The sequence below is a fragment of the Mus musculus genome, chromosome 2 (genome assembly GCF_000001635.26).
Source record: "Mus musculus strain C57BL/6J chromosome 2, GRCm38.p6 C57BL/6J".
Classification (NCBI taxonomy): Eukaryota; Metazoa; Chordata; class Mammalia; order Rodentia; family Muridae; genus Mus; species Mus musculus.
The window spans coordinates 126,332,995-126,351,467 of NC_000068.7; the positions used below are offsets into that span (position 1 = coordinate 126,332,995).

Here is an 18,473-nt window from a genome sequence, read left to right on the forward strand (position 1 = left end):
ACCTGGGAACACTTGACCAAATGGAATGACGTCATCAAATTCTTCCCCTCAGGGTTCAGGGAGCCCTTTGGAAAAGAAGGAAGAAAGAGTGTACAGCCCAGAGTGGCTGGAGGACACCAAGGAAACAAGGCCTTCTAAATCAACATGATTGACATACACATGAATACAGCTCTGATCTGTTTTTGTTTTATCATATGACATGATATGATATGATATGACATGACATGACATGACATGATATGATATGATATGATATGATATGATATGATATTCTCTCAAAAGTCTGTTTTCTAATGAGAGACAAGGAGGTGGATCCAGACGGGAGGAGAGATGGGGAGGAACTGGGAGGAGTTGCAGGACAGGAAACTGTAATCCAGATATATTGTGTGAGGGAAAAAATCTATTTCAATACAAAGAAAAAAATAAGTTAAAAAACTAGAAGAAAAAAAGTTCCAATCTTGTTTCATTCGAGGTGGATGAAGAAAGATCTAGAACAAGACTGTAAAATGTTTGGTTATCATTAAAATACTCCCAGTTTCCAGCTCACCCCATTGAGAATAGCTAAGATCAACAAAGCAGATGTCAACAAAGGCTACTGAGGATCACAGGAAGGGGGACACCTTATTCAGTGTTAGTAGGAGTGTAAACTGGTGTCATTACTATGGAAATCAGTGTGGTAGTTGTGCAAGAAAACTAGAAGTGAAGCTATTTGATCTGTATGTACTACTTCTGCGCATATACCCAAAGAGTCCACATCCTACCGCAGGGGTACCTGGACAGCTGTGAATGTTGCTGCCCTAGTCACAACAGCAGGACATGGAAACAGCCTAGATGTCCATCAACCAGTGAAGAAATAATGAAAACGTGGTACATATAAACAATGGAGTTATGCTAAGTTGTAAAGAAAGATGAAACCATAAAATCTGTACGAAAATAGACATAACTGGAAAATATTAGACTCGGTAAGAATCCAGGCCCAGAAAGACAATGGCTGCTTGCTCTTTCAAATGTGAATCCTAGCTTTGCAGTTTTAGATTTGTATGTTTTATTTAGGGTGTCTATAAGCATCAAAAACCTAGAAAATGTTCACGAAAGGGGGAAGGGAATGCATGTGGCGTGACAGGAGATGGGGGAACAGGTTAAAGAGGAGATTGGATAGGGATGCCCTGTGTGGGTGGACAGTGTTGTTCCCAAAAGACATGGATTACTAAACAAAAATCTCAGTGTCATACATGAAACACACCCTGTGAGGTATTGGCTAAGGTGTCTTCAGAGGTTCCCCCCAAACAACCAGACTATCACCGCTGCTCTTGGCTGACCACCATTATTAGATGATAAAACCCTATTGTTGAAAACACCACGCACTTTGATGGCAGTACATACAGAAGTCAATTTCTAACTAACTGGGGACCTTCCTCCCTGCTAGTTAGCTTATATAGTGACACTCTGTAGACTTCTGAGTGAAACAACAGTCTTGCCTAGTGCTTGGACCCTGCATGCTACAGTACAACTTCCCAGGCTGAAAATGGAATCAGCCCAGACGTTCATCAACTGACAGATATCCAAGGAGAATGTGATGTGTACACATGGCACTCCCAGATACAGAGTGACTGTGCTCTTAGAGGGAGGAAGAAACATGAAGGACACCTCGTTATGATTCTCCCTGTAAGTCCACAGCCTATTTCCTGTCAAGGAAACATCAGACAATGCAAACTGCAGAGCATTTACAAATGATCTGACCACTATTCCTCAAAGTTATCACAGATGAAGGATGGCCACAAAGCCATCAGGGGTCAGAGACTACAGCGACATGACAGCACTACCCTGTGGAATCCTGTGTTGAACACTGGAATAGAGGAAGTTACTAACAGATAAGTTACAGAAGTCTGAGCCACACCTACAGCTTAAGGGATAATTCTGTATCCATGATCATTTCTTGTAACCATCACAGGTACCTCGTGGTCATGTGTAGTCCCACACATAACAAGTCAGGCTGAGCAGACACAGGCACTGCCTCTGCAATGTCAACACTTCTGAAACTCTACAATTGTTTCAAAGGATAACATCCTTTTAAAATTAACCTGCTTAAATTGTGAACTTGATTTGTGTGTGTGTGTGTGTGTGTGTGTGTGTGTGTGTGTGTGTGTGTGTGTGTGTGTGTGTGTATGCACATCAATTGTTTCCCAGGCAACCGAAAGCTGTGGATTTATTGTGAACTAATTCAGAGTAACAATTTGTTATCCATGAAGGCCTGGCTAAGGAGGGTATTTTATATTCAGCAGCTGAAAATAATCCATTTGGGAAGATGTTTGCAATGAGATAAAAAGAACATCAAACGTCCATATCTCCTTGGACTCAGAATTTTCCTTTGAAGAATACAGCCTGCCCAGGCATGATGCCACAGCACACAGGAGAGTCAGAGGCAGGTGGATCTCTGTGAGTTAGGGCCAGTCTGGTCTATATAGTGAGTTTCAAGGTAGACAGTGAGGCCCTGTCTCAAATATACAACCAAATGAAACACCAATAAAGAACGCACTTGAAGGCAATAAAGAAGCATCTAGAATTAGACTTTACGAAAGTTTACTACTGTTTAAAGTGAAAAGAAGAGAAGCAGTCTAACGGTGTGTCCTGGTTGATGAATTGTGGCATGTTGTACGCTAAAGCATTGCAACTGTGAAAAGGGACATTTTGGAGAATAATCCTAAAACAAGATACATACACATGAGACAAAGTTCAGAGAGAAACAAAGCTATAAAATTACACAAATTTGATTTCTCTTATTTTTGCTACGTTAACATCACTATGGAAACTGTGGGTGAATATTCATTTTTCTCTGTACTTTTCTGCTCTTTCCAAATTTCCTATACGAACACTTATAGCTGGAGTTCTGTGTGAGTCTCCCCTACAGGGCTTTGCTATTGAAGACTTCAGAACCTCATGAGAGACCACAGCCCACAGCTAAATCAGTTGTTGTCCTAGGTTCAGCCCAGGAAACTGCTTCTCAGACTATTTGAAAACTAGTCATGGATGTGTCTGAAGACTGCAGATATAATCTGAAAAAAACAAGTCAGTTTTAGTTATTCTTTTTCTAATGGTTGGACACACCCTGACAAACTCTTTTTTATGATTGGATCAGTAGAAAGAAAATTCCCTTTTATCATCTCCCTCATTTACCCAATACTCAAGAAATGGCCACTTACGACTGTAACTTTTGACAACGATGTCCTCTTGTTCGTAACAATTTGCTCAATAATGAAAAACAAACCACAGAGGTCAGATCACCCACCACATCAGTCAGGTGCTGCAGGTGTTAATGGACCAGATGTTCTCAGGAATCCTAATTCACCAGAATCTAACCAGAACTGCACTAGAAAACAATTCAAAGCCCAGCCCAGAACATGGAGGACTCCCCACTCAGAAGTGTCTTCTTGATGGGCCATTTGAGCCTCTTGAATGATCAAAAGTGTATTGCCAAATAAGTTCTAGCTGTCACTTTAAAACCTGGGACTTATTAAGTCTGAAATTCTAGGAAACATTTGTTATTCTTGGAAATGCTTCCTCTTCAAACACAAGAAGGGAATAGAAGTATGGCTTTTTTATTGTTATTATTTTTCTTTTATATACAGTGTGAGACAGGGTCTTAGACAGTAGCCCAGCTTTGAGCAATCCTCCTGCTCCAGTCTCTTAGTGCTGGGAAAACAGGCATGTGTCACTCTGTTGGGCTACTAGTTTTTCAGTACTTAGCCTTGAACCCATGGCCTTGAGCACAGTGGACAATCACTCTACCACTGAGCCACACCTCCAGTCAGTCCCTAATCACTTTTCTTTATACACAATACCCAACTTAAATAAGAGATTGCTGTGGTTCTATAAACACAGACGTTATAAACTCCTAATACTAATTCATCACATCTTGTTATTTATTAAAGATTATTGACTTCATTTCAAGAAAATCCTGGGGCTGGAGCAACGGCCTAGTGGATAAAGTACTTGCTGTGTGTGCAAGAGGATCTGAATCTGGGAGTAGATCCCTAGCACTTGTGTAAAAACCCAGACGTGTATCCCCAGTGCTGGGTGGGCAGAGATGGCAGATCACAGGGGCTCAGCACATAGACAATCTAGTTGAAATGGGGGCTCCAGGTTTGGTGAGATGCCCTATCCCCAAAAAATAAGGTAGAGAAATGATGGCAGAGCACAGCCTCTGGCCTCCTCCTGCATGGACAAAGGTGAGTGCATCTGCACATAAATACAAACACACACACACACACACACACACACACACACACACACACACGCATTTCTCCCTTAAGAAGCCAAATCAGCTGACAGTGAACTTCGACTTATGTAAACCAAAGCAGAAGTGCTTTAAGGAACAGGGTTACCTGTATGCTGACCACAATGACCAATGATGTGGCCACGGTAACTGCAAAGGACTGGAGGTCAGCAATGTGTTGCCCGTCCTCTGCAGCCACATTGTAAAAGGCCCCGTAGGGAATGAAGAAAAGGGCTAATGAGGTGTAGATTCCATGTGCCACACAGATGAAAAATCTGCGCTTGTTAAAAAGGAGATTCAGTTGTCCAGGTTCGTAGAGCTGAGGATAGTCCATGCTGTTCTGTTCATTTATGTCCTGGAAACAGAGTGTAATTTCAGAGAAGGAGTGTTGGGGAAGAGTCAGAGAAGCCCTGTATCCCCTATCCCTAGAAATAGACAAGGTCGTTGTAAGCATGCTCTGTTACCTACTAGTCCCTGGGAAGAAACAAGACATTATCTGGTTTTTATTCCCAGAAGAACCCACCCTATTATAAACAATCCCCAGTTTGCTATGCAGAGGCTTTCATCCCCAAGAGAGACAGAGGAGAGGTCACACCAGTCTATAGCAGAGCTAGGACTTGACTGAACTTCAATGCACCTATTTCAACTCAAATAAAATCTTTTCTCTACATCTACATCCCAGATGTAGAGAAAAGATGGCTGTGACTGATGCCATCTTGGAAAGATTCAAGCTCCAGGATTCCAGCACATTTATGTATAGTCATGGACCAGAAGGAAATTGCTAATGGGGTGTGTGGTAGTGACCTGGAGATGGATGCAGAGAGCTGAGGAGCTAGAATTGGCAATTTGGGGATGAGGCGAGCAGGAACAATGAGAGACGGGAGGAAGAGCACGTGATGTTCAAAGTGGGGAAGAGGGCTGAGCCTGAACGCTCGCTTAGTGTCTGAGGGATTTACCCAGTGAGAATTCAGTAGTAAATGCCAACAGCTCAGGGGACAGAACCAGACAGAATAAGAGGCTCCACATTTAGCAGCCACACAAGTTCTAGAAAAAAGACTTAACTGAGTTTTCTAAAGTTTAATGAACATATGAGTCAATGAAGCAGAGTCTGCATTTCTGGCTAGCTGCAAAGTGATGTCAATGTCCACATTGTGAGCACCAAAACCAAGGGCCAATACCCAAAGGACGGAGACTGGACCAAAACAGAAGAGCAGCCAGGCAGTGGTGGTGCATGCCTTTAATCCCTACACTCGGAGGCAGGGTCGGTGGATCTTTTGAGTTCGAAGCCAGCCTAGTCTACAGAGCTAGTTCTGGGACAGCCTAGACTACACAAAGAAACTATTTTAAAATACCAAAATGAAACAATACAAAACAAACAAACAACAGAAGACCACAGGTGGACAAGTGGCAGCCATAGATGGGGACTTCTGGAGAAAGTCCATTTCTCCCTCATCTTTGTCGCTTAGACTGTATAGAACGGGATTCTGTGAAACCCGATACGTTCTTAAAGAAAGAAGTCCTTCCTGGAGAAACTGTTGGATATGAGTGTGCCTTCTCCCTGTCCTGGTGGCTGGTGTCTTTATCTGCACAGGCTTTAAAAGCACACAGTCTGGCAACAGATTGATTTGGCAGTGTAGTGTTGTTTTTTAACCTGAGTCTTGGTTTCTTCATCTGCCGAAATGCAAATGGTAATGCCTCCATCACAGAGACACAGAGCTGTGATAGATGGTCAAGAGATGTTTCTGCCATGTTCTTTCCTCATATTAAACAGCCAATAATCTATGCTAACATAACACGAATAAAACAATAATAATGGTCATAAAATGTAGCAATCCAAACTCAAGTGAGTGTGTGGTGGTCTTAGTTCTGCCACAGACTGGCAGACTGGCTGGCCTATCTGGGTCTAGATAGAACCTCCCAGGGCTTGCTCACCCTCAGACAAAATGAGTGACACCACAGATAGTCCCTGGGGCTGTCTAGCCCAGCACCCGTGACTCTGCCATCAGCTTAAAGGCCAAGGCAGACAAACCAAGAAAAGAGCAGAGCAGCCATTCAACTCGATGGCAATAAGGAGGCTCCTTGTGCTTTGTTTTGCTTTGCTTTTTTTCAAATTGCACAATAACTGTTTTGGCTTTTTTTTTTCCCAGAACTGCTTTATTTTTACTATTTGATTCCACATTGTGGGCAGCTACAAAGCACCAGGAAAAGAAACACTTGTAAACACCAGCACTTGGAATAGCATGTGCTTAATCCTTTACGTCTAAGGTCTTTTGAAGTTTGGTGCTTTGTGCAGATGCCCCTCTTTTACATATGGACAGGAGACTCGGAACCAACTACAAAGTAGAGAGAATGGAGGAGGGAGTGACCTCGCAGTGCGAGGATGGGTATTGTGCAACAGATAGCTTTGGGCCAGAAGACGGAGCCTAGTAAACAGCTCTAATAACAGATCGGAGAAAAGCTGGTCTCAAAAATACTTTAAAAGAAAAAAAAAAAACTTTCAAAAAGCACTACACTTTAGTTGTGCCATGGAAAACTCTGCTGGCTAGGTCTCCACTTCCCCAGAGGCAGCCAGACTTCCCCCTTTGCCAGAAAGTGCGTTCCAAACCAGAGTGGACCATGAAGCGCCACTCTTGTAACTGATCTCTCCCCCTTCTGTCTCACACACATAAACACTAGACAAAAGGCCATGTTCTTCCTCTCCATGACCGAGGGCTTGTGTGTGCTTGCCTCCCTAAGATGGGCCGCTCAGCGCTCTGGGATTCTTTTCTGCTCTGCGCTGGCCAACGAGGCTCCACTGTCCGTGCTGACAGTTTATGTGCTGCCCATTTTTCCTTAACCCTGCATGGTTCTCTCCACCTGCCAGAGGCTAACATGGCACCTCCCCACGAAGTGCGTGAATTCAGAGGCATTTTGATGGTTGAAGCTAGAGCAACAGCTTCGTGAAAGGACCAGACAGAGAGTGGCCTTCAGAATAAGCCTCATTCGAAGAAAGAGCCTTGTTAACTATGCTGGAAGGGGAAAGGACAAAACTTGAACCAACCGGGAGAGCATTAGCCACTGTCAGGCCTCAAAGGAACCCAGAACAAGGCTCCCTCAGTACCTGTGGCTCCTCCCAGAACTTCTCATACTGTCCTACCTTCAACTTCTCCAGCCCCGGGGCTTTGCTTCCTTTCCCACAGCTTCTCGTACCGAAACAAACCTGGCATTTCAGCCATGTGCTCCCCCACCCTCTTGCTTTCCCTCAACGCACCTCCATGACCCAGTTCAGTCTGGAGTCTCCCAGATGCCTCTCTGGCTGTTCTCTCCCTCATATTGACAATAAAACCCTTCTCCTCGACCACACCTTGGAGCAGTCATGCCCTCATTTTCATTCAGCCACCATGGCTAGCATGATGCAAAGCTAAAAGAGAGGCCTTAAAGTCTCCTGAACATAGGGTTGGTTGGTAGGTTTGTTTGTTTGTTTGTTGTTGTGTTGTGTTTAACTGCTATAGACTCTCAAGGATATGGCAGGAATTTCCATATTGCACTATTTGGAAAGCAGACATATTTCAAAGTTGTCTTTGTCCTGGGCAGCAGAAGAAGAAAGCTACCCCCAACACCCCCTCCTCGCCCCCACCAAGTGTGTGTGCTTTAAGAATCACACAAGTCACCCGTCAACTCTTGACAGACTGCAGGGTCAGTGTGACCTGATCAGAGCTGGGGAAAGCTACGGAAGCTATGATCTAACATTTAATGGGAGGAAAGGGGGGAACAGGAAAGGTAGAGTTACATAAGGAAGCGAAAGACCTGTGGGTCCCAACATTGACTCTTTCGATTTGTGTGTTTAGCCTGTAGTAACTGTTGAAGCCAGGAAACTGGAGAGGAGCCCTTGGTGGAGGAAGAGCGATCTTAAGGAGGTAGGATAGTGAAATACAAGTAATGTGAAGGGAGAAGAGGAGTGATGGAGAGGGAAGTCTAAGAGGAGAAGGGATGGGAGGGTGGGCAGAGGAGAGGGTGGGAAGAGGGGTGTCTAACGCTAGGACAGTTTTAAGCCATATAGAAACCTATTGTTTTACAAGCTTTATACAGAGAGAGGGGGCCGAGGGAGAGAAACACACACACTTAGAATTACCCTTCTTAGGGAATAATACTTCTCCCAAAAACCCTAAGTTGGCAAATAAAGATCCAAGTAATAGGCCTGGGATACCTCCCATGGAATTGTTGGTCAGGAGTATCCTAGAGAAGCCCAGAATAAAATATTGCCATTGTTCTTGGTTGACTCCACCCCCTCCACAACCTTGTGGGTGAGATCCTATTGCTGAAGACACCACACATTTTGGTCATTGAACATGGAAAAATCAAGCTGGTTCCGACCAGGACGATTCCTCCCTGCAGGCTAACACTCATATTTCCAGAAGATTCTCCGCAGGCCACCAAAGGAGGAAAGTCGTCAACAGTCTTACCGGGTTGTGAAACCCTCAAGCTGCAACAACAGCCTGGCAAGATACACCCATGGGTACAACAGGAACACATATGCCATAAAAGTAACTAAATACTTCCTGATTGGATAAGGTCTGGTCCAGGGGCGGCACCTCATGTTGGAACAGTACATCTGTCTAATAGCCCACAGCTGGTACGCTCATCAGTCCTGGGGGGGCGGGGGGTGAACCTACTAATTTTATTTTGATAAATGGACACAGACAGTATCAAACTGGTCTCTAAACATGCACTTCTATATCCATGGATTCATACACGTCCCAGTCCTCATGAGAGAGGCTTCTTTGTGAAGTGGATGATGTTTAATACAGAAACTCACAACTGGTCAAAGCACAAAGGATAATGTCTACAGTAGGCTTCAGGCCGCCATAAATGGGAATCTCAGTATCACATGTCTTGTTCTAAGGCTCAGGGACTGTCCCAAAAGAGGGGGTTGAATCCTGTAAGAGCCAGAGATCAGGGCAAGGGGAAGGGTGGAGAAAACAGCTTCTTCTGCACATGGTATGGTCTCTGCCCTAGTGAACTCACAGTGACTGTGGTTTTCTGTACAAGATCAAGCCAGCCACCTTTTCAGATTGGATAGGATAGGGGTTCATGATGGCAGCTGATGACTACTAAGGTAGGGAGAGCCACTGTTTGATAATGCTGTCCCTGGTATGTCAACCCTGCTCCACTGGGTGGCCACACATCCACATATACATAGGTGGGACAATTTGGATTCTGTGGGTCATTAAAAAGAGGGGGGGATCTAGAGTTAAGAGGGTTAGTGGGGGTGTTGGGATAGATCTGGGAAGACGTAGGAGTTGGGGGCAGTAAATGTGAACATAATACATTGTATGTGTTTATGAAATTCTTAAAAAATTAATTTAAACTACGACATTTTTTAAAAGATTCAAATCACAGAAATTTGAGAAATGCTGGACTCAAATGAAAGGGGAAAAGTTCATGCATGACTTCCCAGGACCTTAAATCAGCACAGCAAGATGTAAGTTCCTCAGAACAGAAGAGGCAAACTTGGATGGAGAACCTTTCTGCAGAAGCAGCGGGCAAGGTAAGGGACCCAGAAGGCCTTGTGACCCATGTAACACTTCTTTTAAAAACTGCATTCCTGGGAATCTTCCCATGATCAGCCTTCTACTTAAAAGCTAGCTGGCCACAGCTGAAGAAGTCAACAGAGAAAGAAAGCAACAAATACAGCAAAAACCACATACCTGGTCAAACATTCCCATGGCTAAAACGGGTAGTGAGGTGTAAACAATGTTAAAAAGAGTGATGAACCACTGGTCGTAGACAGTCTGAAAAGAAGGGATAAAGAGATGTCCATGAGAAACACCGTCCACAGAGTGAAAACATTCATTGTCAGCTGTCAGGGCTAAGTAACTTAGAGGTCAAGGGCAGAGATATGAGCCTGGCCCTGATCCAGGCCTGTGGCCTCTCTAACTCCTGCCTCCTTATCTCCAGGTATTTTTGTTTTTTGCTTGATTTGTTTCTTGCTGTTTTTAAGACAGGGGGCCCAGGCTGGACTCAGACTTGAAGCTATTCTCCTGAATCTGGCTCTCATGAGCTGGGGTTAAAGGCATTCATTAGCATGGTCAGCTCTATCTCATCTCTGCAGGGGTATCATATCCTCCGCACTGTGTGTCAGTCAGGGTGAGATGAGATAATACAGGCAGCATACTAGAGCAACACACAATACCAGACACATGGGAGACACCAGACTCTTGTAGTGGCTTACCATGGCATTCTCCAAGTTTTTAATGGCTTATTACAAGTTCAAACACATGATGAATCCACTAAAGTATTCCCAGAAAAAAAAATGAGCATGTTACTCCTATATTATATTCAGATTGTTTCTTTCTTTTTTTTTTAATTAGATCTTTTCTTTATTTACATTCCAAATGTTATCCCCTTTCCTGGTTTCTTCTCCCAAAAAAAAAAAAAAAAAAAAAAAAAAAAACCCTATTTCCTCCTCCCTCCCACTGCTGACCAACCCATTCTTACTTCCTGGCCCTGGCATTCCCCTATACTGGGGCATAGAACCTTCACAGGACCAAGGGCCTCTCCTCCCATTGATGAATGACAAGGCCATCCTCTGCTACATAAGTGGCTGGAGCCATGGGTCCCACCATGTGTTTTCTTTGGTTGGTGGTTTAGTCCCTAGGAGCTCTGGGGGTACTGGTTAGGTCATATTGTTGTTCTTCCTATTGGCTGCAAACCCCTTCAGCTCCTTGGATATTTTCTCTAGCTTCTTCATTGGGGACCCTGTGCTCAATACAACGGATGTCTGTGTGCATCCACTTCTGTATTTGTCAGGTACCAACAGAGCCTCTCAGGAGACAAGTATATCAGGCTCCTGTCAGCAAGCTCTTCTTGGCATCCACAATAGTATCTGAATTTGGTGGTTGTATATGGGATGGATTCCCAGGTGGGGCAGTCTCTGGATGGTCTTCAGTCTCTGCTACACACTTTGTCTCTGTAACTACTTCAATGGGTATTTTGTTCCCCCTTCTAAGAAGGATCCAAATATCCACACTTTGTTCTTCCTTCTTGAGTTTCATGTGTTTTACGAATTGTATCTTGGGTACTCGAAGCTTCTGGGTTAATATCCACTTATCAGTGAGTGCATATCATGTATGTTGTTTTGTGATTGGGTTACCTCACTCAGAATGATATCCTCCAGATTCATTCATTTGCCTAAGAATTTCATAAATTCGTTGTTTTTAATAGCTACATAGTACTCCATTGTGTAAATATACCACATTTTCTGTATCCATTCCTCTGTTGAGGGACATCTGGGTTCTTTCCAGTTTCTGGCTTATAAATAAGGCTGCTATGAACATAGTGGAGCATGTGTCCTTATTACATGTTGGAGCATCTTCTGGATATATGCCCAGGATTGGTATTGCTGGGTCCTCAGGTAGTACTATGTCCAATTTTCTGAGGAACTGCCAAACTGATTTCCAGAGAAGTTGTACCAGCTAGCAATCCCACCAGTAATGGAGGAGTGTTCCTCTTTCTCCACATCCTCTCTAACATCTACTGTCATCTGAGTTTTTGATATTAGCTATTCTGACTGGAGTGAGGTAGAATCTCAGGGTTCTTTTGATTTGCATTTCCCTGATGACTAAGGATGTTGAACATTTTTTTAGGTGCTTCTCAGCCATTCAGTATTCCTCAGTTGAGAATTCTTTGTTTAGCTCTATACCCCATTTTTAATAGAGTTGTTTGTTTCTCTGGAGTCTAGCTTCTTGAGTTCTTTGTATATATTGAATATTAGCCCTCTATTGGATTTAGGATTGGTAAAGATCTTTTCCCAATCTGTTGGTTGCTTTTTTGTCTTATTGACAGTGTCCTTTGCCTTACAGGAGCTTTGCAATTTTATGAGGTCCCATTTGATTCTTGATCTTACAGTACAAGCCATTGCTGTTCTGTTCAGGAAATTTTCCCCTGTGCCCATATTTTCGAGACTCTTCCCCACTTTCTCCTCTATAGGTTTCAGTGTCTCTGCTTTTATGTGGAGATCCTTGATCCACTTAGACTTGAGCTTTGTACAAGGAGATAAGAATGGATCAATTCGCATTCTTCTACATGATATCCGCCAGTTGAGCCAGCATCATTTGTTGAAAATGCTGTCTTTTTTCCATTGGATGGTTTTAGCTCCTTTGTCAAAGATCAAGTGACCATAGGTGTGTGGGTTCATTTCTGGGTCATCAATTCTATTCTATTGATCTAACTGTCTGTCATTGTACCAGTACCGTGCAGTTTTTTTGGGTTTTTTCTTTTTTGTTTTTTGTTTTTCATTTTTTGTTTTTTATCACAGTTGCTCTGTAGTACAGCTTGAGGTCAGGGATGGTGATTCCATCAGAAATTCTTTTATTGTTGAGAATACTTTTTGCTATCTTAGGTTTTTTGTTATTCCAGATGAATTTGCAAATTGCCCTTTCTAACTCTGTGAAGAATTCAGTTGGAATTTTGATGGGGATTGCATTGAATCGGTAGATCTTGATTTCGCCAAGATAGCCATTTTTACTATATTAAACCTGCCAATCCATAAGGGTGGAAGATCTTTCCATCTTCTGAGATCTTCTTCAAATTCCTTCTTCAGAGACTTGATGTTCTTATCATACAGACCTTTCACTTGCTTATTTAGTGATATAAGTGATATAAGATATTTTATATTTTTGTGACTATTATGAAGGGTGTTATTTCCCCAATTTCTTTCTCAGCCTGTTTATCCTTTATGTAGAGGAAGGCCACTAACTTGTTTAAGTTAATTTTATATCCAGCTACTCTTTTGAAGTTGTTTATCAGGTTTAGGAGTTCTCTGGTGGAATTTTTGGGGTCACTTCTATCTATGATACTATCATATCATTGGCAAATAGTGATATTTTGACATCTTCCTTTCCAATTTGTGTCCCTTTGATCTCCTTTGGTTGTCTAATTGCTCTGGCTAGGACTTCAAGTACTATATTTAATAGGTACAGAGAGAGTTGGCAGCCTTGTCTGGTCCTTGATTTTAGTGGGATTGCTTGAAGTTTCTCTCCATTTAGTTTGACATTGGCTACTGGTTTGCTGTATATTGCTTTTACTATGTCTAGGTATGGGCCTTGAATTACTGATCTTTCCAAGACTCATCATGAAGGGGTGTTGGATTTGTCAAATGCTTTTTCAGCATCTAATGAGGTGATCATGTGGTTTTTTTCTTTTAGTTTGCTTATATAGTGGATTATGTTGATGGATTTCTATATATTGAATTATCCCTGCATCCCTGGGATGAAGCCTATGTGATCATGATGGATGATTGTTTTGATGTGTTCTTGGATTCAGTTTGCAAGAATTTTATTGAGTATTTTTGCATCAATATTCATAAGAAAAATTGGTCTCAAGTTCTCTTTCTTTGTTGGGTCTTTGTGTGGTTTAGGTATCAGAGTAATTGTGGCTTCATAGAACAAATTTGGTAGAGTACCTTCTGTTTCTATTTTGTGGAATAGTTTGAAGATTATTGGTATTAGGTCTTCTTTGAAGGTCTGATAGAACTCTGCACTAAACCTATCTGGTCGTGGGCTTTTTTCGTTTGGGAGATTATTAATCACTGTTTCTATTTCTTTAGGGGATATGGGACTGTTTAGATCATTAATCTGATCCTGATTTAACTTTGGTACCTGATATCTGTCTAGGAAGTTGTCCATTTCATCCAGGTTTTCCAGTTTTGTTGAGTATAGGCTTTTGTAGTAAGATCTGTTGATTTTTTTGGATTTCCTCAATTTCTGTTGTTATGCCTCCCTTTTCATTTCTGATTTTGTTAATTAGGATACTGCCCCTGTGTCCTTTACTGAGTCTGGCTAAGGGTTTATCTATCTTGTTGATTTTCTCAAAGAACCAGCTCCTGGTTTGGTTGATTCTTTGTATAGTTCTTTTTGTTTCTACTTGTTTGATTTCAGTCCTAAGTTTGATTATTTTCTGACATCTAATTCTCTTGGGTGTATTTGCTTCTTTTTGTTCTAGAGCTTTCAGGTGTGCTGTCAAGCTACTAGTGTATGCTCTCTCCAGTTTCTTTTTGGAGGTTCTCAGAGCTATGAGTTTGTCTCTTAGTACTGCTTTCATTGTGTCCCATAAGTTTGGGTATGTTGTGGCTTCATTTTCATAAGACTCTAAAATGTCTTTAATCTCTCGCTTTATTTCTTCTTTGACCAAGTTATCATTGAGTAGAGTGTTGTTCAACTTCTATTACTTATGTTGTTACTGAAGAGTTACTGAAAATCAGCCTTAGCCCGAGGTGATGCATGGGATTATTTTTATCTTCTTGTATCTATTGAGGCCTGTTTTGTGACCAATTATATGGTCAATTTTGGAGAAGGTACAATGAGGTGCTGAGAAGAAGGTATATCCTTTTGTTTTAGGATAAAATCTTCTATACATGTATGTTAAATTCATTTGTTTCATAACTTACGTTAGTCACTATGTCTCTGTTTAGTTTCTGTTTCCATGCTCTGTCCACTGATGAGAGTGGGGTGTTGAAGTCTCCCACTATTATTGTGTGAGGTGCAATGTGAAACTTTACTAAAGTTTCTTTAATGAATGTGGCTGCCCTTGCATTTGGAGCATAGATATTTAGAATTGAGAGTTCCTCTTGGAAGATTTTACCTTTGATGAGTATGACATGCCCCCCCTCCTTGTCTTTTTTGATAACTTTGCGTTGGAAGTCAATTTTATTTGGTATTAGAATGGCTACTTCAACTTGTTTTTTGGGGGGGACTATTTGCTTGGAAAATTGTTTTCCAGCCTTTTACTCTGAGGTAGTGTCTGTCTTTGTCACTGAGGTGGATTTTCTGTATGCAGCAAAATGTTGGGTCCTGTTTACATAACCAGTCTGTTATTCTATGTCTTTTTATTGGGAAATTGAGTCCATCGATATTAAAAGATATTAAGGAAAAGTTATTGTTGCTTCTTCTTATTTTTGTTGTTAGAGTTGGGATTCTGTTCATGTGGCTATCTCTTTTAGGTTTGTTGAAAGATTACTTTCTTGCTTTTTCTAGGGTGTAGTTTCCTTCCTTGTATTAGAGTTTCCCTTTATTATCTTTTGAAGGGTTGGATTCATGGAAAGATATTGTGTGAATTTGGTTTTGTCATGAAATGCTTTGGTTTCTCCATCTATGGTAATTGAGAGTTTTGCTGGGTATAGTAGCCTAGGCTGGCATTTGTATTCTCTTAGGGTCTGCATGACATCTGTCCAGGATCTTCTGGCTTTCATAGTCTCTGGTGAGAAATCTGGTGTAATTCTAATAGGTCTGCCTTTATATGTTACTTGGCCTTTCTCCCTTACTGCTTTTAATATTCTTTCATCGTTTTGTGCATTTGGGGTTTTGATTATTATGTGAAGGAAGGAATTTCTTTTCTGGTACAAACTATTTGGAATTCTGTAGGCCTCTCATATGTTCATGGGCATCTCTTTCTTTAGGTTAGGGAAGTTTTCTTCTATAATTTTGTTGAAGATATTTACTGGCCCTTTAAGCTGGAAATCTTCCTTTTCATCTATACCTATTATCCTTGGGTTTGGTCATCTCATTGTGTCCTGGATTTCCTGGATGTTTTGGGTTAGAAACTTTTTGCATTTTACCTTTCCTTTGGTTGTTGTGTCAATGTTTTCTATGGAATCTTCTGCACCTGATATTCTCTCTTCTATCTCTTGTATTCTGTTGGTGATGCTTGCATTTATGGCTCCTGATTTCTTTCTAGGTTTTCTATCTTCAGAGTTGTCTCCCTTTGTGATTTCTTTATTGTTTCTACTTACATTTTTAGATCCTGGATGGTTTTGTTCAATCCCTTCACCTGTTTGGTTGTGTTTTCCTGTAACTACTTAAGGGATTATTGTGTTTCCTCTTTAAGGGCTTCTACCTGTGTAGCTGTGTTCTCCTGTGTTTCTTTTAGAGAGCTATTTATGTTTCTTAAAATCCTCTACAGGCATCATGAAATATGATTTTAAACCCAAATCTTGCTTTTCTGGTATGTTGGGGTATCCAGAACTTGCTATGGTAGGAGTACTGGATTCTAATGATTCCAAGTAGTCTTGGTTTCTGTTGGTAAGATTCTTGTGTTTGCTTTTCACCATCTGGTAATCTCTGGTGTTAGATGTTCTTGCTGTCTCTGGAGCTTGTTTCTCCTATGAGTCTGTAAGCCTGTGTCAGCACTCCTGGGAAACCAGCTCTCTCCTGGCAAGACCAGTGCACAGAGGGCTGCAGAAAGGCCCCACCTCCTGGGTGCAGATGTAGGCTGGAAGGACCCTGTCCCAGCTGCTCTGCCACTTCTGCAGCCTGTGTACTCCTGAGTGCTCCCACCTTAGACAGTCACCGGAGAGAAAATGGAGATCTCCCCTGAGTCCTGGGGTCAGCGCACTCCCTGGAGGCAAGCTCTCCACCGGCAGGCCAGATCTTTTCCCATGAGGGACTTTTAGCAAAGGGAGCACAGATGTCAGTGCTCACTGCACTGGATGTAGTAAGCAAGACAATGAAAGCATCCTCTCCCATGCATAGTCTTACATAGGGGTTGGCAATGCAACTCAGTGGTTGAACACTTGCACAGTATGTGTAGAACCTTGGATTTAACCTGTAGTACTATATAACCCAGAGGTAGAGCTACAGGCCTGCAATCACCACACCCAGGAAACAGGGGTCCTGGTTACCCTCAACTACATCATGAGTTTGAGGTCAGCCTGGTTTACAAAAGACTCTGTTTTCAAAAACCAAACAAAATCTTTGCATGAGTCCCACTAGCAGAACAGAAATAAAATGTCCATTTTGTTGATGTCATAGAAATGTGGAGAGAGAATCTTTCAGAGTCTCTTATTATAGGGATATACAAACATTAAAATCTGGACCTCTGTCTCCTACCCAATGACCATCCTGATAGCATTCATTCATTTATATTTCATTGTGTATTCAGAAATAGTTTTGCATCAAATACTAGGTTATTTATAGTAATTATTCAACATGATCACTCATATGGAAATTTATCAGGAAATACAAATCTTTCTCCCCATTACCCTTTCTTCTTCACCTAAGTAAAGAGGAAGCTACCCCACCTTGGGGCATCTAGTCCCAGCAAGACATTCTGTCCCACTGAAGCCCAACCAGGCAGTCCAGGTAGGGAAAGGGGATCCAAGAGCAGGCAGAAGAGCCTGAGGCAGCCTTGTCTATTATTGGAAGCACTGTTGTAGTACTAAGCTGAGGACAGACAGAATGGTAGGAGTGGAGCCATTATCTGCCTACCTCTACCTGCTCTGGAACAAAAAACTACCAAATCTCCACTAAGAGGACCATGACAATCTGTCACTTAGCATAAAACCCTGGAGTTCTCCTTGCTAATGAGGTATCTAGATATGCCCTGAGAGGTCAGCCAATGAGCTTCCCTTCCTGGGCACTCCTGTTTTACCTTGAGTAAAGTATTTGCCTTCACATTAGCTGTCACATAAAGCAGTTTGAACAAGCAAGAACCACCTCTTCATCAAGGATCATAAAGGGTAGGGGTTGCTTCATTGTAAAGAGTCCCCCTATACTCTCAGCATGCATTCAGGAATTAAACCAGGTTCTACTGCTGTCCCAGGCTTTGCCTTCCCCTTTCTGCCTGGCTTGTGGTCCCCCTTCAGGGGAAGCTTGACCAAGGTCCCCTGTTCTGGACTTCCAGTGGCACACCAGCAATGGCAGAAACCACAGCAATAGTCCCAGACTCCATTGTTTTCCACTCCAGGAAATCATGGACTGAGGACCACCTGTTACAGACTCTGCTCTGCCTCTCCTGAGCAGTATACCGGCAGCACTCTAGGCACCCCAGTAGTGAGGCAGGGAGGGACACATGAAATTCAAGAGCTAAACATAGCATTACACGTTCGAAAAAGCTTAAACTTGGAAGGTTCTAGAAGCCCACCACCCCCAGCTTTATAAAATGAGTAAAAAGGCCCAGCAGCAGGAGGAGCCTGACCAACTGAGCAGAAAAGAGACACTCAGACCATTCATGCTGCCTGCAAGCTGTGCAGAGTGCTCTAGGGTCACAGCTTTCATGAGTGCCACCATGTGGCTTTGTGCTGACACACACAGCCACCTGTATGTCATCTCTGACCCTGTAAGTAATCCCTTACTCACACTCCTGTTAGTGACCCCAAGGAAAACTGGTTGGTTCGCCAGGATGGACATTACTGCAATTGTTACTTTGGTCCATTGTGGGTTCCATT

The 18,473-nt window shown here is 42.4% G+C and overlaps 1 protein-coding gene across 3 annotated transcripts in view; it reads right to left on the reverse strand.

Annotated features, from left to right (window-relative positions):
• Nucleotides 1-18,473, reverse strand: part of Atp8b4 (ATPase, class I, type 8B, member 4) — a 179,697-nt gene that overhangs the window by 12,022 nt on the left and 149,202 nt on the right. For all 3 annotated transcript variants that reach the window (XM_006499495.1, NM_001359975.1, NM_001080944.3), the window contains 2 exons: nt 9,961-10,044; nt 4,383-4,628 (listed from right to left, as the gene is read on the reverse strand). In XM_006499495.1, coding sequence (XP_006499558.1) covers nt 4,383-4,628; nt 9,961-10,044 — 330 coding nt within the window. The remainder of the gene's footprint in view (nt 1-4,382; nt 4,629-9,960; nt 10,045-18,473) is intronic.